Source organism: Triturus cristatus, chromosome 7 (assembly GCF_964204655.1).
Source record: "Triturus cristatus chromosome 7, aTriCri1.1, whole genome shotgun sequence".
In the NCBI taxonomy this organism is placed as follows: Eukaryota; Metazoa; Chordata; class Amphibia; order Caudata; family Salamandridae; genus Triturus; species Triturus cristatus.
Window position 1 is genome coordinate 1,279,991,510 of NC_140590.1, and position 23,534 is coordinate 1,280,015,043.

General features: G+C 43.0%; 1 protein-coding gene across 2 annotated transcripts in view; it reads right to left on the minus strand.

Annotated features, from left to right (window-relative positions):
• Positions 1–5,121: 5,121 nt before the first annotated feature.
• The window catches only part of LOC146811839 (lysophospholipase D GDPD1-like), a 183,221-nt gene continuing 164,808 nt past the window's right edge, over positions 5,122–23,534 (minus strand). For both annotated transcript variants that reach the window (XM_085618830.1, XM_085618831.1), the window contains 3 exons: positions 20,973–21,032; positions 20,831–20,882; positions 5,122–5,618 (listed from right to left, as the gene is read on the minus strand). In XM_085618830.1, coding sequence (XP_085474956.1) covers positions 5,463–5,618; positions 20,831–20,882; positions 20,973–21,032 — 268 coding nt within the window. In that variant the 3' untranslated portion in view covers positions 5,122–5,462. The remainder of the gene's footprint in view (positions 5,619–20,830; positions 20,883–20,972; positions 21,033–23,534) is intronic.

Genomic DNA, 23,534 nt, shown 5'->3' on the forward strand with positions numbered 1-23,534 from the left:
AAGGCGGTACTAGGTAGGAACTAACAAGCCTATTAACGAATCAGAAGCCAGAATTTACGAGGGACAATGACACAAGCCGATAAAAAATATGGGCGGAGAGCGGGCAGGGCTTCAAGTCCATACTCGAATACAGCATGCCTCACAGAGCAGCGAATGTTTCCCGGGCTCGACTTAAAAATCTGGCGCCCCCACACAGTCAGACACAGAGACTGGGACATGCAACTGACAAGTTTTGGAATACAATACAAAATACATTTGAGCGTTATGTTGTATGCTGTGCAAATTATGCAGTAGATGATGGATGATGTGGCAAATGCAGCAAATCCATAATGATGCAAAGAAAAGCGCTACAACAGCAGAATCGTATAATTCCAGAGGTCCTGCTCTCAGGTCCCTGAGATTTAAGGCATCCGAGCAACCGGGACAGGTGGGACCCTGTCCCAAAAGACCTTGTGTGTTGGTGGAATCTTTTTCATAGTTTTAAGGTACAGATTAAAGATGACTTGTGAGGAGTTCAAATTATGATTACTTGCGAAAAAAGCAAATTGTCAAACCGTATTTTTCTCTGACTTCTCCTTGCACAAGCCATCTCTACAAACCCTAGGGATCACTCCTATCATTTTATCCACAGATTCTGAACTACACATTTGAAACCAAAAATTCAAATTTTAGGCAAGCTATCATTTTGCAGACTGAAGTGGTGGGTGTCTGATCTATGTTTATACTGTATATTATTTGCTTCTTTTATTTTCTCGCATATGACATTTCCTTTTTAGGTCTCGCCTGACCCAGCGCATGCGCTGGTCTGGCGAGGCTTATTGAGAGGGCTCCAAAAAGTGCTACCAGGCCAGCCTAGAGCTACAGTGCATGTGCGCGGGTGCGCGCGCCGTATTTACTGCGATTACTTTCACTTTCGCGGCCGCACGGCCGCTTGGCATAGCCAATAGGTCTCGCTTTTGGTACCTTATAAGTATTTACTTATGCAACTGTTGCATGGCTAAACACTTATAAGGTCCCAAAGGCGAGACCTATTGGCTATGCCAATGCTTGTTTCTCTCTTCTTGCAGGCACAACATGCTGGATCATCCTGTATGCGTCATCGCATACTGTCCGTGCTCTGCTGCACCATGGGTGAGCCCCACCAGGGTTTTCAGCCAGTGGGAGAAGGTACTTGAGCCCTTGGAGAAATGCTTGCACTACCATATAGCTGGTACTTGCTTATATGTACTGTGGGCATTCGTAATATAGTGAGACCTATTGGCTTTGTCAATGCTTATTCTGCTTGATATATATGGGGATTGTGTAGGTTTTCATCATAACTCCTGAACCAGAAGTCATCCTTTCCTTTTTCTTTTTTCTTATAACATTCTATTTACCTTAGTTTGGGCCTAAAGTAATTGTGTTTTGACGTTTAATAAATTGAATTTAAACATAATAAATGTTCTCCTCATTATTAGTGTGATTGGATCTTTTCCATAGCAAGCGAAAAGGCAAGAGACTAGTGGAACAATTCGTTAAGTATATCTAAGAGGTCCTACAGCTTCTCATGATTACAGGGAGTGTAGGAGAGGGAGACATTTTGGAGGAGTGTTGTTGTGAAGTGTCAAAAGGGAGGTCACTTGTGCACTAAGGACAGATTTTCATTGGAGCTCATATTTTCATAAAACTGTCCTTGCACAAAAGATGGAAGGATATATCATCTTGAGAATCCGTATAAGATCCCACACTGGAGAAGTAGGCCTTCTCAGTGGTTTTCCTACAACTGTTGAACAAGTTCTATATCTTTGCTAGACCAACATCCAGCGCAAAGGAATCCTGTTTCCCATGGTGTGTTTGCTGATAGCTACAACCAGCCTCTACGGTGCTTCGATGTATGGGTGACACGTAGCTCCACAGAGCAAAAAATGAGTTTTTGGAAGTCATTGAGTTATGCTTCTTTGTCAGTCTGTGAGAGTTCAAGTACTACAACCCTTCAAAGCTAGTGAACATTTTCTCTCACAACTGTTGCCTCCTACTGAGAAGGAATGAAATCTACAATGTTGAGGTTACACGAGTGTGGGTTTTTACACGTCTCTTCAACGCCTTAGTGTTACCTCAAGATAACGTCTTGCTCGAGATATTTCCAACGAGCAGTCTTGGATCGTGCCTGTCACATAGGGCAAAGTTATGACTGACTTTCTACCTGGCATTGCAAGAAAGTTGTGGCGCCTTATTGTAAGCTTACGTTACGCTGAGCGGAACAGTGCTAGTGAGTCAGTTTGTGACAATGATTGTTTTCTTCATCTGAGACCTGTTTGCGGATTAGCCGTTAAACCGCTGCTTTGCGGTTTGAACCGTGCCTTCTAACGGTTTTACCATTATAGCGCATGCATCTCACCTTATTTCTGATGCCGCTTGCGTCCCTCAAGGATCCTCCATGATGTCGTGGTCTTCCTCTTGTCAGATTCGTACGTGTCACTATTTGGCGCCTGAGCGTGCCGTGAGCTATCCGGCACATCGTACTGTGCGTGCTGCCATATGTTTTTTTTTTGCTGAAGATCCTCTGAGGTCCAAGTAACTCCTCTGAGGTCCAAGTAACTCTGCTAATTGAAAGAGAAGCAGGCAGCGCTATCGGTAGGATGCCAAGGGTGAAGGTGCTGTGAGCCTTCCATATGCGAGGACTCCCACAACTTTGTATGCCCGTTCAGAAGAGACAGTATCCTACCTGAGTCCACTGCCATCTATTCCATGAGGTGAGAGGAGCTGGGAACTTCCTAAAAGTGGGCACACGCACATAATCTCTTTTCAGGCATACTCGCAAATTAGCCACCATCTCCTACCCTCACCCTCACTTGCTTGCTATGCACCGCGTGGTGCATGAAGAAGTCAGGCGGCCAGCTCAAGTAACGTTGTACAGCATGCTTTTCATCTGCTGTATGCACGTGTGCAACTGTAAAGGAGTACTGCCATAGGTTCATCGCTACCACGCAATTGAACGTTCTCCCACCACAGTGGTCCGAAGTATTCAATTACACAGTCGCTATCGCTTTTTCCATTGTGAAGCCTACTTCATTATTGGATCAAATTCTCCAGATGCATTTAAGTTGACGTTTTCGAAACACTACATCAAGGAACTTGTTTGCTCACCAGCTATACTACATGGCATTGTATGGTGGGATTCCATCAAACACTTTTCTACTTCCTGACATGCCATAAACATTCATGGTTTGATTTGTGTATTTCCCATGTGTTCATTACACTATACGCTCCCTTGCATTAGGGATGGGAATGGGTGCCTTCCCCGCTTCCTCACAGTACATCGGTGTTTCTCCCATCTTTACGGGTTCATTTTGTCTACCCTTCTCTCAGGGTACCTGCTCATGGGCCTCAGTCCCATTCACGTTAGCTTATTATTGTATGGGTATTAGTCCCATTTAAATTAGCTAACCATCCCTATGTTTGGTGATAAACTATGGGTTCAGTCTCATTTACAGTATCTAACCTTCCTTACGTCTCGGGGTAGATCATGGGTTTCTGTCCCATCTTCTCGTACATTGTCACCCTCACACAGAGTGTGTCTGTTTGAGGTCAGTCCCATTCACATTATCATACGCCCTTACGTCTCGGAGTAGGTCATGGGTCTGTCCCATCTTCTCGCACATTGTTACCCTCGCACAGGGTGTGTCTGTTTGGGGTCAGTCCCATTCACATTAGCTTACGCCCTTATGTCAGGGGTAGGTTATGGGTTTTATTCCCATCTTCTCTTACACTTTTATCCTCACACAGGGTGTGTTTTATGGGTTATTACTACATTTCACAGTATGTGACCTCTATACGGGGGTTGTCCTTACACGGGCCATCATTTTATGGGTCTCAGTTCTATTTGCGGTTATTTTCCCTCAATGTTATTCTTGTACTATGTTACATTGTCGATTTGAAAACGCAACATTATTCTTATATTATTGTATTGTCAATTTGAAAATGGGGGAGGATGAGTTATACTCATTGTATTTGCTGCTCATCTTCTCTGTTTTCTCTCTTGACCAGTTCTCCTCGCAACGTCACATATTCTTTTCATCCTTGGTATCTGGACTATATTGGTTCTTAGTCTTCCTTGTCACAGCCTTTCCCTCATTGTAGCTTCATTCTATTTCTTCCTGGTTTAGGAGGAGATCCGTCCATCTCTTCTTTGTGTGTCTGTGTGTAAGGCTGGTGTTTAGGTCGTGTCGTGCCTTGTCTTTCCTTCCTTGCTTGCCTGCCTGGCCAGTGGGTGTGTTTGGGGTTAGTCTTTGCTGCATCTATGTCTTTCTGCTAACTTGTTCTTTCTTTCACCTTTGTACTGTTTTCTTCTCTTTTGAAAATTCGTTGTTGGAGAGTATGGGTCATTTCCATTTGTGTATGCTTACCCATTGCATCGACTTAGTTTACCTCCACCGATCTTTTCGCTCTTTCCTAGTTGTTCATTTGTACTACATTTATTCTGTTGAATTTAGTGTTCCTCTTATTTATTCCTTACTTGGATTCCTTTTGCTACATCTTATTCTGGTACAGGACTTATGCTTGTGTTGTATAAGAAAGGGGGATATGTACTATCCTGTCCATGTTTATGTTATGCCATTTTCACCACCTGCTCAGCCAGTGTGTTTGTGCTGTGGGCTGCATGGAATGTTGGAGTGATGATGCGCTTCGGAATGTTGGGGGCCTGTGAGACAGTTGAGAATGGGCTGAGCAGCGGGCAGGCTGCTCCTGGTGGGCCTGCTCTACAGATCTCAACTACCTGCTGTACTGGAACTTAACTACATGTAACTATCTTCAATAAAACTTCATGAACTACATTCTACCTGCGTGGACCTTCTTTACTACACAAAGTCAATGTCTTCTAAGTAGATTCAAAGTCTACAGAATTAAACCAGATTATTTAATGCAAATTCCATCAAATTGAATGCACATACCTTACTTTTGATGCATTGCAAATCTACAGCTCTCTAGAGTCTTTCATTTGAAGGATATGATCTTAATTATACCCAGATTATTGGCCAATAAATGGAAAGCAATACTGATCCTTAAAATGCCTATAAGTTATATTGCGAGAAAGTGTGCTAGTAGTCATCAAGAGCAAAGCAAAAAACATAGAAGCACAGCTAAATTAAAATATTTATTATCTTAACTATCCTTCACACCTGTCATAAACAACTGGGAAATTGCTCCAAAATTTGAAGCAGTGTGGTCGTCTGATTTCCAGTGGTCTGACAGAAACTTGAACTAATGACATTTTTTTTACATAGCCTTCACAGTTGTTAATTTGTAGAGTGCCCTTTTGCCTTCATTCTTACACATAAGTGTCCTTTCTGCTTTCTGTACTGATTTGCCCACATCTGCTGATTCCACGATGCTGCTCACAAAGCAACACATTCTTCTGTGGCTGGCCGTGGTGCCTTCTTCAGTCTGATCTTGACTTCAGTGGCCATAGTTCCTCTCCCTGGTCACTGATTTCTAACACCCTCTCCCAGTCGGGACGCCTGGTCAGTAGTATTCAGAAATCCCCGCAGTTTAGAGGGATAATCCGTCATGATGCCTGTGGCACCCAAAGACCAGGCCTTCTCGAAGTCCGATTCCTGGTTCAGGACCCAGAAGTAAACCTGTAAGGGAGGCAAGAGCAACCTCGGTGAAGGTTATATTCCTGTAACATGCACTTTAATCACTTATAATGTCAAATGTATCCATTACCCAAGGCTGTGATAAATGGTTTACAAAGATGTGGGAAGGGTGGTGGGAATCTTCATGGTACTGGATCCATTTTCAGTAGAAAGTGAATTTAACTCAGATGAAAAAATGTTTCTTCTCAAACCAAATGTCCTTCTCAGATTTGATGCCATTCCAGGCCTAATGTTATACTATCACAGGTAATGTTTTTTACACATGGGTCAGAGGGATGTAATGCTGTTTGAGAGCGGAGTGAGACACCTTTATTTGAAACAGTACATATTATCTAGCGCACTTGTGACAGATCAGCTGTTGTGACTGTGCTGCACCATGGATGGAGTGGGTTCTGATCCTTAAGAAAGTTGAAATCTTTGAGCTGGTTTCTGAGGTATTTGTGAGCTTAATTGAAACTTAGATCCCTGCTTAATTTCTGCTGCTGGTTGCAGATGTTCCAAACACTCATTTTCGGGGACTGCAATGTATTTTTCATCATCAGTCTTATAGCAAGAGAAAGAAAGGTTGGGAAAAGGGGCAAGAGAATGTAAGAGACACATAGGGAAAACAATGACAGCAGGAGAAAGTCGGGGTTAAATACAACCTCCAAGAGAGAGATAAAAAACAGGAACTGTAGTGTGGCCAAATAAAGAGGCATGAGGTGGAATCAAGACTGGGCAGCCTTGGTATTAGGTAACCCTGGCATTGGAGGCAGATTTGTAAGAAAAACATTTAGCACTGTGCATTCTTTTAAACAAAATAAGCAATGCTTTGGTGTGCATCTACACAGGTAACCATCATCCTGTTCCTGATTCAAAGATTTAGGAATAGTGGATTTTTACCCTGTTAAATAGGAGTCTCACAAAGGGAAATTCTGCCAGTCTGGTGGACGTACTGCACTAAAAGTATCTGCTCATAAGCGTGGGTACGTGAATGCTGTATGTTGGGTCTATCTATAAATATTGGTTAACACACACAAACAAGCACGATCATGGGTATTCACAAACATTTTGTAGGTTGTTTTTCAATCCTAAACCGGTTGTAAATTTAGAGCTTATTTAGCATTTAGAGGGATCAGAAAAAAACTCCAATTTCCAGAGGAAACTTTAAGGAGTAGAACCCACTAGCTAAATTTCCTCTACCATAGAAATAGTAAGGTATGTAAAATTCATCCCATGGATTCTACTCGGTCTTCAACCTTTCCTAAGAAAAAATATGAGGATTTTCAGATCCACTGAAACTCTAAATAAGGTCCTTAGTCCTAGGAAAAGATCAGACACAGCAGCACACAGCAAGGCTGGCAGTGACGTATGGCAGGCAGCTTTATTGTTGAATTTTAAGGTTTGCTGAAACAATTTAAAAAAATTGTCAGGAGAGGGTGTGTAGCCCTGTGCTTCATCCAAGCCTTGCATCATCGATTTGGATGTAGCAGCCTGACAGGTTATTCTTTACTTCCCCATCCCTGTTTACCTTTCGTTGATGCCGCTTATTTGCCGGTCTTTCAGTGGGTGCTTAATGGGGTCTTTCAATAACTCCAGTGGCACAGTCCCCCTAGGATTGCCCTAGCCAGGACCAATGGTTTTGGGGCAGGAGGGAATATGGTTTGCAGAGGACATGGCACCCAGGCTGAGGATGCCATGTCAGCTTCCCCCTCCTAGCCGAATGCCGAGGGTTATCCCTTTGCTTTCCCCGTCATACAGTCTTGGAGACTAGGAAGCCCAGAAGACAAGCAGGAAAGGAGCGAAGTGGCCCAAACAATGGAGTAGCCAGGAAATTAAAATACCCCTCTCTCATTCAACCAGTAATGGCACTGATGCATTCTATCAGTGGATTAATTTCACTTTCTGACTCACGCAAGCATATTTTGTCCCTTATTAACCTGCCCTGGCCTGTTCTGAAATTTATGGTAGACTTCTACTTTTGATGTTTCTTGAGTATAATATATTTTAATATAATATTCAAAAATGTATGCTGTTTCTCCCTCTGACCAGAGGGGATTGTCACCGAACCCACAAAGATAGACTTTGAATATGTGGCCAGCCTGTCTACAAGGAGGCAAAAAACATGTCAATATCATCATCTTTGGTTTGAGCAGGTGCATGTGAAGTGATAAGTGCAAATAACTTGGGGTAAGTGCAGACGGTGTGAAGGGGGAAGGTCGTGTGTTAGAGAACATCCACAATCAATTAGAAGACCTTGCCCGTCACTTCAATGGCAAGAAACATAAATGCAACAACATAAATAAAGAGAGCAGTTGTACAATCACTGTCCATCTCATATGTTAGAAGAAAAACAATGAACAGTCGTAAAGAACCAGCAAATTGAAATTCTTGGGAGCGGGGTCTTCATCAGGACCGAAGAGGGGAAGACATGTTTACACCAGCAACAGCAGGAACGATTCAGCTTTTGAGCTGTCAGATGCTTCGACGCTACCCTGGAGCTTTGGTTACGCTTGAACCTCTGCTCGCTTTGAATGCTCAGAAGCCATTACGAAATCTGAATTCTAATTCACAACACCCAGTGGAGCCATGTGGGCCCATCTCCTAATTTTCCAGCATGAATCGTTCCTGCTGTTGCTGGTGTAAACATGTCTCCCCCTCTTCGGTCCTGATGAAGACCCTGCTCCCAAGAATTTCAATTTGCTGGTTCTTTTAGGGGTCGAAACGTCGACTGTTCATTGTTTTTCTTCTAATATATGAGATGGACAGTGATTGTACAACTGCTCTCTTTATTTATGTTGTTGCATTTATGTTTCTTGCCATTGAAGTGGCAGGCAAGGTCTAATTGATTGTGGATGTTCTCTAACACACGACCTTCCCCCTTCACACCGTCTGCACTTACCCCAAGTTATTTGCACTTATCACTTCACATGCACCTGCTCAAACCAAATATGATGATATTGACATGTTTTTTGTTCTTTGAAAGGTTGATATGTTGACCTAATTCTGTGTTCAAATGATTAAATCCTGTCATTTATGCATTTACTAGGTTGTGTCATAATTTTGCATAATTTTTCCCAACGAATGTGTTTTCTAAATTGTTGAAAATTATTCCACTGTGACTGCTTTTTATGTACCAATATATATACCCGAGTCCAGTGGTCTATCGGGTCACCCCATTGTTATATAACTGTCTACAAGGAGGTCAAACCATATGGTTCTGGTGTCTTGGGACAGGAAAGGGGATTGTTAATACATTCACTACATGCCAGTTGCTGCGGGTTTATTTATTTTTGCAGTTTTATATAGCGCAAACTCGATCCAAAGGTATCAGAGCACTTTACATGAGCACCAGTTGCGTTACAGATGGACGCATTCATTTTAAGGCACGGGGAGATTATGTGAATTGCCCAAAATCATAGGATTTTAAGCCTCTGCCAGTCTCGAACCTGGTTCCCTAGCTTCAAAGTCGGTCACTCTAGATGTTAAGTCTCATCATTTCACTCTGATCCACTTTGGTATAGACTTCAGCGATGAGTAATACAGATGAGCGAGCCAACAAATTAACAGGGAGCGAAGGTTCCGCTCTGACTATAGGAGCCCGTGCATGAGCCCTGTAAATCAGAATACAGATATCATGTAAAATATGAAAACGTTTCCTCAAAATATTTTAAAAACTGTACTTTAACATGCGGAAGGGTTTCACTTTAGTACATAACATTATATCACTGCATTGAGAGGCATTTATTAAAAGTGATAGTTTTTAAACATGAACTTAGAAAATTCATGCCCCCACCTCCACCATGATTATAATGCTATTCGTTTTAGGTCAGTTGTCATTAGCACCTTGTACGTTGCCTAAATTCTTACCAAACATGGAATAACATTTTAACATTGAATAACATGGGAGGTTTGTGTACAGTGCATACACCGGACTCACTTATTTCAAGGTGGTCTTATAGGTGATAATGAAGAGAAATAAAATATTTTCCTAGGACCACAGAATCTCTCCAGGTGGGGAAGCTGAGATCGATCCCATGTTATCTGGTCGCACAATGTGCATTTCTGCCAGTACCTGGGTATCACTTTCACTCTCCCTTTTTACATTAAAGGTCACTGTTTTTTCTGTAATTCTTTGTACATGAGCACACAGCGTGGGTGGCACGAGGAAGCCACACAGAAGCTTGGTTCATTTTGGGATTGAGGGTCCAAGAAGACCTCGAGTTGAGATGAACCAACGCATCTGGCTTGAGCTTCCAGTGACTTGCAAACCTCTACTGGATAGAAACGTGCTCCCTTCTAAGTCTTTTTGTTGTGTGGTTACCCAGCGCTGGCTTTAGCGCTGGTGGCTCCCAGTGCGACAATGTTTGTTGGCGCCCCCCCATCCATGGTGATGACCACCTCCACCAAGGATTCCCTCACCACAACCTTATAACAGTGTCCATGTCTCCATAACCACTCTCTTTCAGATGTATTTAATTAGTTATATAGCGCCACTCCTACCAGTGTAAGGTGTCAGAGCACTTTGTATCGTGCAAGCATTACACAGAGACAATCAATCATACGTGTGTAAATCAGCTTATAGGAAATGTTATATAATCCAGAGAACTACAAGGTGTAGGAATGACATGTGATCCATACTGGTTGGCAGTATAGTTTAAGAGTGCTTGATCTAGAAAAGCACTAAATCAGAATTGAAAATGATACACCATGGTTGTGGGTTCTCTTCAATAATAAGAATCGATTTCTACCCAAATGAACCCTTTTTGCAATATTAATATATGCTCTAATCTATACTTTGCAGTGTGCATGCAGTTCTTTGATGGCAGTTAATAATTCACTGTTCTATATTAGGATTTTAACTTACAAACTGCAAGTAACAAAAATATCTCTCTTAGAAAAGCAGTAACCCACTGATATACCTATTTACATTATATGCGCTTTCAGATCTGCATGGTGCATGTTCTTTGCAGCAGGCATTTAAATCTTCTGAGCTATTTTATGATCAGTCAAAACCTCAACTAGCAAAAACTCCGATCTCTCTCCAGGAAGAACATTAATCACCAGAGTTATCTTGACATTTTTATTGTTGCCTGGAAACTGTTGGAGGCAAGGAACGCGATGCCAGGTGCTTTTAAAACCAAAATAAACTTGCAAACACGGCGCCCCTGGAAGTCAGCACCCGGTGCGGTGGCACCAGTCGCTCCGCCCTTGAGCCGGCCCTGCGGTTACCTCATACATTTGATTATAAATTCCCTCTTCTTAAGTTATGTTTTACATTTTATAAAATGCAATGATTACCTCAAAGGTGTCCTAGTGCTAACTATGTAAAAATGCGGATTATCCAGGTATATATGCAAATGTCAATTACAGGCTGAATAGAAAAGTTGATGGTGCTTTACTAAACACCAGATGGCGTTGATGGGCTCTTTATTGAAAGGGCATCAGGTTCCATTGTTTGGCTGTGGCAACAAAGTGTCCAGAATGAAGAGATCAAGTTTGAAGCTAGCGAATACCCTTATCTCTCTCCATTCTTTATTTTGAATGCCCCTCTCCTTCCTTTCTATCTCCTGAATGCCTTGTCTGTGTAAACTACTACAAACTACTGTCTGTCTTAATCTGTCTTTCTTTGAACCCATATCCCTACAAACTAACAATATCTATTACATCCAGCATGTATTTGCTTCTCACCTACCCCCTCTGGTGATCATATTTAAGTTATTAATGTACCACAAAGAAACTAGAGTAAATGCATGGAATGGTTTCTCTGAGAGCACAAGACTAATCACGATAGCTAATTGGCTGACCACTAACTTTGGGCTCTCGGGTAGTGTGTCAATCGCCCTAAATCACTTCAACGCCTCATCAGGGGTAGTAAGTGTTATATAAATGCAATCTTGAAAATATGAAGGCCCTTTTTGGTATAAAGATTGACGAGAGTGTAGAGCAAAAGCCTTCAAACTGTGGGGCCACGCCTTCTATGGTGAGGCACAAAATCACATAGGGTGGGCGTGCAGTGGACACAAGAGAGTCCTTGCCGTGTACATTGAAGCACCAGTTGCAGTGGAAAGAGTCTAGCCACGAAGCCCATTGGCAGCTTGACTACAGAAGTTGTTCTAGTCGTGAAAACATTCAAGCTTATGGTAAATCGCCCACTGGCAGACCTTTGCAGCAGATGCATAACCTACTTCATAAATGTCCAGGATCAGAACTTGCCCTGGAAGTTGAACAAGGCCCTCTGCAACAGCTGCATGAACCTTCTGCACTATCTTATTAAGATTTTAATCTGGAACCTGCAGGGTTGCACATAATGTTCTGCAGAAGACATATCTACATTACTATTAAACAGCAGACTGTGGCAGCATATTGCATGTACAAAAAAGTATGGAGGTGTGTGTATGCATATGTATACACTCGGTGCATATCCATTTGTACTTTCACACACCTTTTTAGCACAGTCTCGCGAGTAATAATAATATCTCTTCTGAACAGCGCTTCAGAGATTTCCATGTGCAAGGCTCAAAATCCTAGTTTTGCTTGCAGCAGAGGCGTCGCAGGAGTGTAATGTAGACTTCACAGCACACTTTATATTTCAGTTTTTGAGGGCATGGTTGGGCATGTACCACTGAATAGCGTGTTCATTCTGTTGTCAGGCTCACAACCCTTGACTTCTAACGCGCTATGCCTTTAAATATTTGACAGATTGTGTAACTTTGGGCGGCGGGCGGCGGAGTTCGGGTGGGTGTGTGTGTGGGTGGGGGGGCGTAGTACAGGCATTTTTTTACTCTGCGGTTGCTTGTCATGAAAATGTTTTTTTTAAGACCATTGATGTAGAGACTTTAAAGGTGGTAGGTTTACTGACTGGCAGCCAGTGTAGATCACTTGAAACTAAAATCATTTGTTTGAACCTATTTAATCTTAGCAGAGAAGCAGCTGTATTTCGTGTACACACACTCCTAAGCAGGTTACTACATTTTGGCTTCCGCTTATCATAGACTGAGACAGTAATGCTCTTCATCCATATGTATGATGGGCCACTGCCTTAAGTGACACCTGTAGGAAAGTGGAGTATTATATGGTATGCGGGTTATGCCTCCTCATGTAATACTATCACGATACCCCAAAGATGGTCCTTGGATTCACACTAATACACCCTTATCTATGTCCTGGTAGATGACAAAGAGCATTTAGGCTTTACTATAGGAATGCGTTAATCATTTCAGGGTACCAACATGGACGATAAGTAATTGAATCGACTTGATAGAAATCCAACACCAATTTATAAATATAAAGTGTATTTTTATCTTAATTTAGGCACCAAAACGAACGGAATAGCGTACATATACCCAGAGTTATAGATTTTGGAAGCAATATAAAATCATTGCAAAATAATACAGTGAAACTTATGATTAAGGTCAATGGCAAACACCAGTAGTGACAATCTGTCACTTGCAGGTCGAGTTGCATTTCAGGGTAAAGGTGGTGCGGGTCCCTGGACCAGGCCACGGTAGTCAGTTCAATTTTACCTGGCCCATGCAGCCCGGGTGCAGAGTTGTCTTTTCTGTCCCTGGTTCTGAACGGGAGCCACGGGGGAACTGCTAGTACTGCTTACAAAGTGCTGCGGATAACTAGATGCAAAAACAAGACAATGGGGTCATTGCTGATGTAGGTTGCAGGTTTTGTGGACTGCACTCTAGGTGTAGCGTTGTGTTAAGGCATCGATTGCTGGACTGGCGGTGAACAAGCCTTGGCAGCGGTAAGCTCAGCAGGGAGATTCTTCAATATCCAGACGTCCAGGGGAACACAGTAGCGACCTGAAACTTTGTGGAAAGCAGGTCTACAGTTCCTGCAATGCATTAGACCATCTGGATTTGGGTGATCTCTCGGAGGGCCAGATGGTCAGCAAATCTTCAGTTCCGGAGTGATGATTTACCTGCAGTTTGCAGGGGACTAGTCTCACTAGTGCGAGTGAGTCTGAGTTTGCTTCTGGCTTTCACGGGGGTCCCTCTGTCCACCTTTAGCCTAGGACGAGCTTCGTTCATGCAGTTCTAGGGACAGCTGCTACATGTGAAGAGTATCCCCCTTTTGCTGTGTGCAAAGTCCTGTTGTCGCAGACACGAATCCTTTCTTTCTCCTCTTTGATACAAGTTGGATCAGAACTGAGGTTGTGAAGTCAGGGTTAGCCCTTAAATCCTACATTTAGGGCAGTAGGGGTGTGGGTGTAAGTGGCCATAGGCTACTAGCCCTAGTGGCTAATCCACCCTTGAAGTAACCACACCCGGTGGTGTAGGTCACCTTTTCTACCCAGAACCCACTATTTCTACCACTTTTAAAAATGGCAGAAGTGTTCCTCTTCTGTACAGACCAGGTAGCCCACCCTTTAGTTGTGGCTAGCCTTTTGGGGTGTACACCTCCTGACAATGTAATTTCCCTTCTGCTCGGGTGGAAATGTGCCTGGGGGAAAGGGTGGCTGTTCGTCCATGGGGAGGCAGCCTGGATGCATATCAGAGGCAGTGTAGCCTTTGAAGATCACCGCCTTGATGTGCCACTTCACTAGCCAGCATGGGACTGTGAGATCTTCTTGTCCAAGCTTTTGTTCCTTACTCCTGGGAGTGTTCAAACTGCCTGGCAGGAGGTCTGAATCCTGTCTTGGCAGCAGCGAGCGTGGGCTGTCAGCCAAAGAAGAGTAAAGCTGGGGCAACCAGATGGGCAACCTTTAAGGTAGCCACTTGGAGGAATGCCACATCGCCCTTGACAGGAGATTTGTGTCGGGTGAGAAGGTCTCATTGTTTGATACCAAGCATGACAAATGTTGGCGGTACCATAATGGAGCTGCCAACATTGGGTTTGCTCAGGTGCCAGCCCCTGTTATCCTAGCACTATCTGTCAGTTATTGTGTCAGTTCATGGTAAATGGCACTATAGGGTCATATAAGCTTGTAATTACATGTCCACAACTTTGATATAATGCACCTTGCATCCTGGGCTTTAAGAGGCCATCCTTAGGGATAACTGGCATAAATCAAAGATTGTCCATTGACTTTGCTACACATGGTGAGGGTAAAGTCGAGTTCGAACAGTTTGCATTGCTCCTGCAGTCTGCAATGGCAGGCCTGCTGTCTGTAGTATATTTGGGTCACTCTGGGTGGCTCAAAAGGTTCTGCAAGCCCTGGCGACCCCTTTAACACTCATGCCGTGGGTACCACTAATACAATATATTAGAGACTTATAAGAGGGGTAAACACCTTGTAAATTGGTATTGCCAATTTACACATAATGGTTTGCACTATCAGAGTTGAAAACCTGCATCTAATATTCCAAATGGGGGCAAAAAGTAGGAGGCATCAGCAAAAAGCCATGTTTTTGTACACCCTCCAAACCAACATGTCCAGGAAACTCCTCCGAGCCATAAGATGGTTTTCCGGGCTTGTCAGAAAGGAAGAATGTAGAGAAAACTGATTGTATTATTGCAGGTCCTACCCTTCCACACATTCTCCTGTCAAGGTCACTCCCACTGTGCATTTGAGCCATCTCAACAGAAACAGGACCTAATTTAAATTGAACTTTAACTACAACTGTGTCTTTTTCTTCCTCTCCACTTTTACCTTGGGTAGTGAGGTGCCCACCTCTTCTAACCCTATCTTTGCTGGGGCAACACCAAACTTACTCACAGAGGTCACCCAACACTTGAGCAACTCCACTAAGACCAGCTGGGCCAGGAGCCTAACTTACTTTTGGCTATGGGGTCTGCCTCCCACGCCAAGTACAGTACTTCCATGAACACTAGCATCCAGCAGAGGCTACTAACAGCTGTCGGTATCCAAAAGCACACCCAAGCTCTCCACTGACATGTGGCTGAGTTGCCTTGGGGGCAACTGTGGGTTCTTGGAACCTCTCTTGCTGTTTAGAGTGGGCAGGGGGCTACCACTCCCTGTGCTAGACACCCTTCTTCTACTGTCTCTTCTGTCAGTTCAAGGGTGACACCCTAATTCCGAACATCTGCCTGACTTTTTAGGACTTCTTTGGGTCAGGAGAGGCCTTACCAGTGGCAACTTAGGGGTTCTCAAAGGTTCCCTCTCAAAGGCTACAAACAATTTGTCAATTTCATCACCATTACTTAAATTGGGGACAATCCCTTCGGGGATCTTAGGGTCAAAGGATTCCTCCTGCTCCCTAATTCTATTGCTGCCACCATCTTTAGGCTCCAAGCCCATCTTAACCCTTCTTTCCTCAAGGGCTAGACTCCTTTCCTCAAGTTCAAGCTTCTTCTCCTCCAGAGAGTGTAAGTCAAGCTCATCCTCAGGGGTTCCTACTAGAGTGACTTCTGTCACTTCCCACTGGTGAATGGAGTCTGGGAAAGGGTGGAGAGTTTGGGGTATTCACCTTCTTCCCCATCACCCTCAATTTGGGCCAGGGCCTCATCCATACCTTCTTCAGGGTCTTCTTCTGAGGTATGGCCCTCCCTCTTTAGTCTTTTCTTTTCATAGGAGCTGAGGACTCTCTGGGAGACTAGGCAACAACTATCGTATGTCATCTTGGGTGGGGATTTCAATACTACGTTTGAGCCTCTGAATAGGGATGACGTCAACTTAGCAGAAGAGGAAGATGAGAGATAGGGTATTCCCCACCTTGACATAGCTCCAGTTAAAAAGTGGACTCAGGTAGCACTCCAACTGAAGGCTCTTTCAGAGGAGCAAGGCCTTAGAGCAACTAACAGCAGAACAAAATTGGACAGCGGGGAGGGGGCTTTCACTTTTAACAAGCCCAACTGTGAGAGTCGTATAGATTACATTTTGATCGATCTCACACTATGGAGCAAAGTTAGGGACAGGATAGTCAAGGAGAGGATCGAGAGCAGTCATAATCATCTCTGCCTCTACATGCTACCAATCTGGGAGACACTCTCCACTGACTCCCACGTTTTTTAGGACAACAAAGGATGTTTAGCTGGCTAACACCAAGCGCTCACATAAATGGAATAATATAGTCGAAAGGCCCACTATATTATCTTCTATTCATTTAGATCTATTAGGCGCCACTTCGAACTTATGTGACATATTGACCAATAATCACAAACTAAAGCAAGCCACGTGCATACACTCTGGTTTTATTTCACCAGATAGGTGTGCATTCTACAGCCAACAGTGCCAAACTGGGAAACTCACTCGAAACAACAACCATTGGTTCAATAAAGAGTGTAAACAGGCCAGAAGACAGTTAGCATTGAGTATTAGGTCAAAAGCCTCGGCAAAGAAAGCTTTGAGGAAGGCGTACAAACAAGCATAACACAAAGTAAGCAGGAAATGGGATGAGAAGAGATGGTGCGATCTACATCGAACAAGTACCTGGAAAGATTCCCAGAAATTCTGGACCATTGTGGTGACCAGGGATAGATCGGTCACACCGAAGCTTGTAAATTATATACAACCGTACATTTGATTTAACCACTTTGCGGCTCAATAGCATGACGAATATCAGGCCCCCCTACCACAATACCAGTGTGATGTTTACAATGATGACTAGAGGGAACTGATATTCAACGTGAGTGACATAAAAGTTGCTCTCAATGCCATCGCATATGGCAAAGCGCCTGGACCCGATAGTATACTGGGTAATATTTTCCTTTATGATAAAAAACAGGTGGTCCAAGTACATCCTGGCATTGACAAATGCAATTGCAAGGGAGCACCAATTCCAAGATCCTGGAAAGGAGCTGAGGTAGTTCCCATCTATAAAAAGGGGGGACAGGGATCTGCCTATAGACTAGAGTCCTATAAGTTTAATTGACACCCTTCAAAATGTGCTATGCCATGTATGCTGGGGAAAATCCAAGAGGGGATAGAAGACAACAAGATAATTTCCACTCTACTACAAGCCAAGTTTAGAAAGAGAAGCAGCACAATAGACCAGTGTTTCTATTCCTGGCCCTATATTGCAAGACAGTACTGATTGGCAAAAGACACTTATATGTGGCCTTTGTCGATTTGAAGTCCACCTTTGACCTGGTACCTCCCAAAAGTTGTCGCTGGTTTTACAGGACATGGGCATTCCATCAAACATTCGTTCTATCATAGTCCGTCTCCAAGCGGACAAATTTGCCAGAGTGAGATGGGGTGAACAGGGACTACTTGCAAATCCTATTCCTGTTAAAAAGGTTGCCCACCAGGGATGTGTCCTCATCCACACCCTGTTCTGCTTATACTTCAATGACATAGTACACAATGTATCACTGTGCACCAATGACACCCCCTCACTGGCTGAAATAAAAATTCCCATCCTACTCTTTTCAGATGATACCTTATTAGCGGCCCAAACACCAAGAGGACTACGGTGTTTATTGAATCACTTTGAGGAATTTTGCTCCATGCGTTTGTAAGTTTTCAACACTTCTAAAACTAAGTATTTGACAATAAACCAACACAAATCATACATGGGGATGATAACAATGAGAGGGAATGTGTTCGAAAAAGTAAATGATTTTGAGTATCTAGGGATTAAGTTACCGACTAAAATTACATGAAAAATACGTGTTAAAAGTTCCTTTAAATTCAAACAAGTTGTGTATGCCATATTGAAAGAATACAGTCCATCTTACAGTGAGCCAGTCATCCCAACTTTACAGCTCGAAGGCCGTGGGCTTTGCTCTCTATGGTGCCAAGCTCTGTGGCTTCCATAATTTATCTGACATGACCACAACTTAAATAACTCTGTAATATCTTTAGCGTCCCTCCCCTCTGGCACTCCACTAAACCCGCTAAAACTTGACATGGGGACGAAATTGATTACAAAGCAAAAATCAGACCAGTCCTGTTCTGAAAGAGGATAAGAGACACACCAGAACGATCTGCCTATGCTGAAGCCCTTCAGGAGACAGTAATGCAAGACAGATTCCACAGAATAGATTGACTTAATAACATCAAGAAATTGCTGAGCTCTTTGGACTTCCAAGATCTTTGGGAAATCTTTTCCAATGAGCGCCTTCCATCTAAAGAGAAAATTAAGGAGTTATACTTGTCCTCGATAGCCCAGAATGATGCCCAGAATGCAAGTGTGAGTTCATGTCAAACGAATTTGTTAAATTTAAGCCCACAAACACTTTTGAACAATATCTAGACTTACTTACAGATCCGTTAGGCACAAAACTATATATTCAATTTAGATTTAGATCTCTGCCTCTCAATGCGTTTATGGGCATAAGGGTCAACTTGAACTATTCTATCCACTTTATGCGCTGTTTGCAATATGCATAGTGAGACTACAGCTCATGTTCTGTTTGCTTGCTTGGCCTACATGGCCTAGGATCATTTGGATTAATCCAGTATGCACTGGGTTGGGGTCATAGAATCAAGCGGGGGCCTCAAGAATATTAAGAACAGACCTAAGACCCCTTTATGCCTGTGCAGTAGCTAAATTCTTAGGAAGAATGTGGGTCATAAGGCGGAAAGGCATGTTAGCCAAACTCAAATACAATGGCTTGACGACTAATGACTTGCTTATAGTGAAGAAATTAACACCACTTAAGCACATTCCTTAGGTTACTTTAATATAGTGGTGCATGAACTTTATTGTTTACATAGCGGACTCGAAATGAGGTTTTTGTTTAATGATCAGTTTCTGTCCCTTTTTTGAAGTCCATCTGCTCCAGGGGCTGTTCCCGGGCCTTAGATGAAGTGGATGTTAATTGCTACTTGACATATAAATGGAATTAATTAGAAATTGAGTCCTTCAGCAGGAATGCTGCAGGGACTTAACTGCTAATATAAAATATAAACTGGATGGAGTTTTGACTACCATCCTTGGCATCAATGCCCGATAGCCATGGTATATAGGATCAGTTTAACCCGTTATGTGCTTCTGTCGGCCAACGGCCGTCGCGCGCACTACCTCCGTAGTGCTGCGCACGTCCGTTGGCCGACGCAACTCTGCCCACTCATCAAAGGTGCCGCACCGCGAAAGCGTTAAATCATTTTCAAACAATGCCAGTTTGATGCCAATGAGTGGAAGTCATTGTAACACTGCACTTTGCACATTAAACATGTATTTGTATGTTGCACTTTATACCGTATATGGGAAACATGGCTGCTAATTACTTTTTTTACGTCATTGGAAATGGGAACATCCCTTGCAGTGCAACATCAAATGCAGCAGAAATCTGCAGGAATTCACTTTTCACCTGCAGCTTTTGCAGTCAGGAAAAGATATGAACTTGAAACATGAACCCAATGTAGCAATGTATTTGACCTTTTTCATAATTGTATTTTATTGACTGTCTTCAGATGAACTGGTTGAAAAATGTATATGCTATTTGGTATAACACTTGTTTGGATAAGTTGTTTTCATATTTTTATTTTACAGAGTTTTATATAGCACGAACTTGACCCTAATCGGGTATCAGAGCGCTTTACATAGCACCAGTTGCATTACACGAGGACACATTTTAAATTTTTATTAGGGAATGGGAGATTAAGTGATTTGCCCAGAATCACAGGATGTTCAGCATCATTGCCGAGACTCGAACCCAGTTCCCCAGATTCGAGGCCGACTGCCTCAGCCGTTAGGCCAACTCCTCTCCCAACTTCAGATCCGTGGGTAAGTAAGTCATTTTATTGTTTCAGTTAATAAAAATTGTTACAAAAGGCCATGCGTGGTGTGTCCTTCCAAAGACCTTCTTCGATCATTAATAAAAAATAATGACATATTTCATTTAGTACATTTCAAATGGTTTAGAAAAACATAAAACGGAGGTCCATAAATACTTAATATATGCTCACAGTTTTGGGCCTGAAGTCTTACTTTAGGCAGAGGCTCTATCTTTGCTTAAAAGTTCTTTAAGTTGTCGTGCAAATTTCACTAATCTAGCCAGTTCCATGGGGATCTCTAATGCGGACTAAATTTTATCTATTACACAAGTACATATGCATGTATAACATCTTGACTGCATATTGCTCTTGAGAGTCCTACTGTACATTTTAACTGTAACTTTTATGGTATTTTGCCAAATTAAGTTTGAGAAAAGTATACAAATTAGCATGCGTACCAGTAATCCGTTATGTATATGCCCTGAGTTTTCAGAGGGTATTTCTTTATTTTCAGGTTTGTAAACTCTGAAATATTACTTTATATAGTGCAGATTGCCCAGTCATTAAACTCACAAATGCAGCTACCAGCTTCCTGCAGAAGGTCTGTAAGTACTACTGTTCATATGAGGGTCCTCACCTGGATTCCTCGGTCTTGCAAATGCTGGACCAGGGTCCTCCTCATCATGAGCCTGCAAGAAGACAGGAGTAAGAGGGTTACTCAAGCCGAGGCCTGCCTGCGTCCCCGGTGCCCTGCCTGGTGTAAGGCCTTAAACACTCACTTCTCCTGCAGACGCACCAGGTATTTGTTACTCAGTAGCTTATTTTCTGGTAAGAAGGTTCTGAAAGAGAGAGAGGCAAATGATCAGCGTTAATTAGGAACATTGCTTACTTCACCCCAATGGGCCCTCTAGCAGCCGTACACAGGTCGGGACTGGCTCCTGGGTCAAAATGTCCCTCATTCAACTACCCCAGAAGAAGTGAAGACTAATAGTCCACCTCAGGAGTCCAAGCCCTAGACCCTTGATCCTCAGGTTATTAACTCAGTCAGATGGGTGAAAATTTGCAGACGGGACCTTTTAGCCAGTAGCATCGCTAGGTGGTCTGAATGCTTGCCTTGAGACTTCCAACTCACAAATTCAACCCCTACAAGTTCTATTAAGCAAGTGCTATTGACATGAGCAATGGTGACATTTAGTTATGCACTGGGAAACAATTTAGGGGCATATTTACAATCCCCTATCACCACAGGACCGTCACTTTTATGATGTTGCTGTGGCGATACGGGCTTCACCTTATTTACAAGGCAGTGTTCAACCACTTAATGAGGCTGGACGCTGCCTTGTAAAAAAGGCATCCTTTCACGCTATACTTACCATGAAAGAGGTGGGCAATGGGTGTCGCGGTGGGCGTTCCGCCACAACACCCATCGATTTTGACGCTGCCTTCTATTTACAAGGGTGGTGTAAATAGGTGGCAGTGCCAAAATTAAGACGGGTTATATGACTGGGGCCAGAGCAGCAATATAAATATTAAAAAGAGTAGGTCTAATGGAAGAGCCCTGTGGCACTCCACATGGGAGCTGAAAAGGATCAGGCTTAAATGGGTACAAGGCAACAAATTGCATCCTTACTTCCAGGAAAGATTTGAGCAGATTGAGTGCCTTTCCCTGCACTCCAATTGGTGCTAGCCTTTCCACCAAGATAGGATGGTGGACAGTGTCAAAGGCCGCTGACAAATCTGATCTTAACATGGCGAAATGAGGAAAAATGCTTTATTTCTCCTCGTGTTTGCTGTTTCTATGAGTGCTGCATTGTGCCGCACACAGAGACAGAAAAACGGCATGCATGATTGTTTATGTGAAGGTAGGTGCCCCTTCTTGCACTTAAATAATCATTTTAAAAATGACGAGTTGCAACTTCTATGTGTGCTGCGCAAAGCAGCACACATAGAAGTTACAGATCGCTATTCAAGATTGTTTATGTCCAGTCATACCCCCCCAACTCAGGCACCCTTGCACTATGGTACAAGGAGGCATGCGTTGGCACAAGGTAACTGAAATTAGCGCCAGCACAGGGGGAAACGCAGGGCTGCACCTTATTGTTGTAAATACGTTGCAGCCCTGCATTTCAGAAGTGGCGGAGCACGGCGTTAAACCAAGAAGGCTAACGCCGCGCTCTGACACTTCTTTGTAAATATGCCCCGTAGTTTATAACATGTGAAATAGAAATAGTTATTATTAATTATTAACCTGTAATATCACACCATTTATTATTCTCAAGCAAAGACTAATCTCGCTGTCTGTTTAATTACCCATTCCTGTGCACTAGTACCACTTTACCAGACTTGAAAATACAGCAGGGAAGTTACCTTTCTGGAGCCAGATGCACCTAGCCCTTTTGTAGTCAGAAATCCTGTGATTTGTAAAATCTCATGGTTTGTGAACACAAAAAAAGCATTTTTAATGCATAAAACCCATTTCATGAGGTGGAATTTTATTTCCAGTTCATAAAATGGGTTCTGCGACCCATACCGAATTGCAATTTGGAATAGTCTTAAAGTGGGCGTTCCTTCCAAACTGCAATTCAGTATAGAATGTATCCGTGGTTTTGCAAATACTATTTGGTTGCAAACCATTCATCAGTTACGAATTCTTCAAAGAGGATGGCTACTGATTCATAAGATGTATTACTGGGTAAAGAGAACTATTTTTTTCTCCACACTGGATGGCCCCTTTAAAGGAACAGTGATTATTTTTTTCCTCGTAAAAATCGGTGTGCAGCGCGCATTAATCTACAACAGTACCTGAGATACCCTGGGACCTGAACAAGCCAAGATGGGGGCCTCAGGGCAGGCCTGGTCAGTAGTCAATGTAAGAGATTTATAAAGCACACTGTTACCGTTCTGTGTCCTGGCGCTAGCTTAACTGTTCGGTGCAGAAGGCGGATATCTTAACACAGATCTGAGTTGCTGAATAGCCATATTTTCAACAACTCTCTAAATTTAATCAGGGAGGTGGCAGATCAAATAGATAACAGAAGCTTGTTCCAAATGGCTGCAGTTCCTAGATAAAAACTTCTACCGCCCCAGTTTGCTCTCTTAAATTTTGGTACCATTATGGTCCTGGAGTTAGAGGATCTAAGTGGTCTGTTTGGCAAGTACCATCTAAATTTCTGGTCAAGCTATTGAGGTCCGTGAATACGCAAGGCTTTATACACAAAGCAAGGAGCCTTAAATTGTATTCTTTCCTTTACTGGCAGCCAATGCAACTGCTTGATGATTTTCCTCACCAAGACATGCTTGGGAGTGCGTGAGAGGATTCTAGCTGCTGTGTTTTGTTGTAC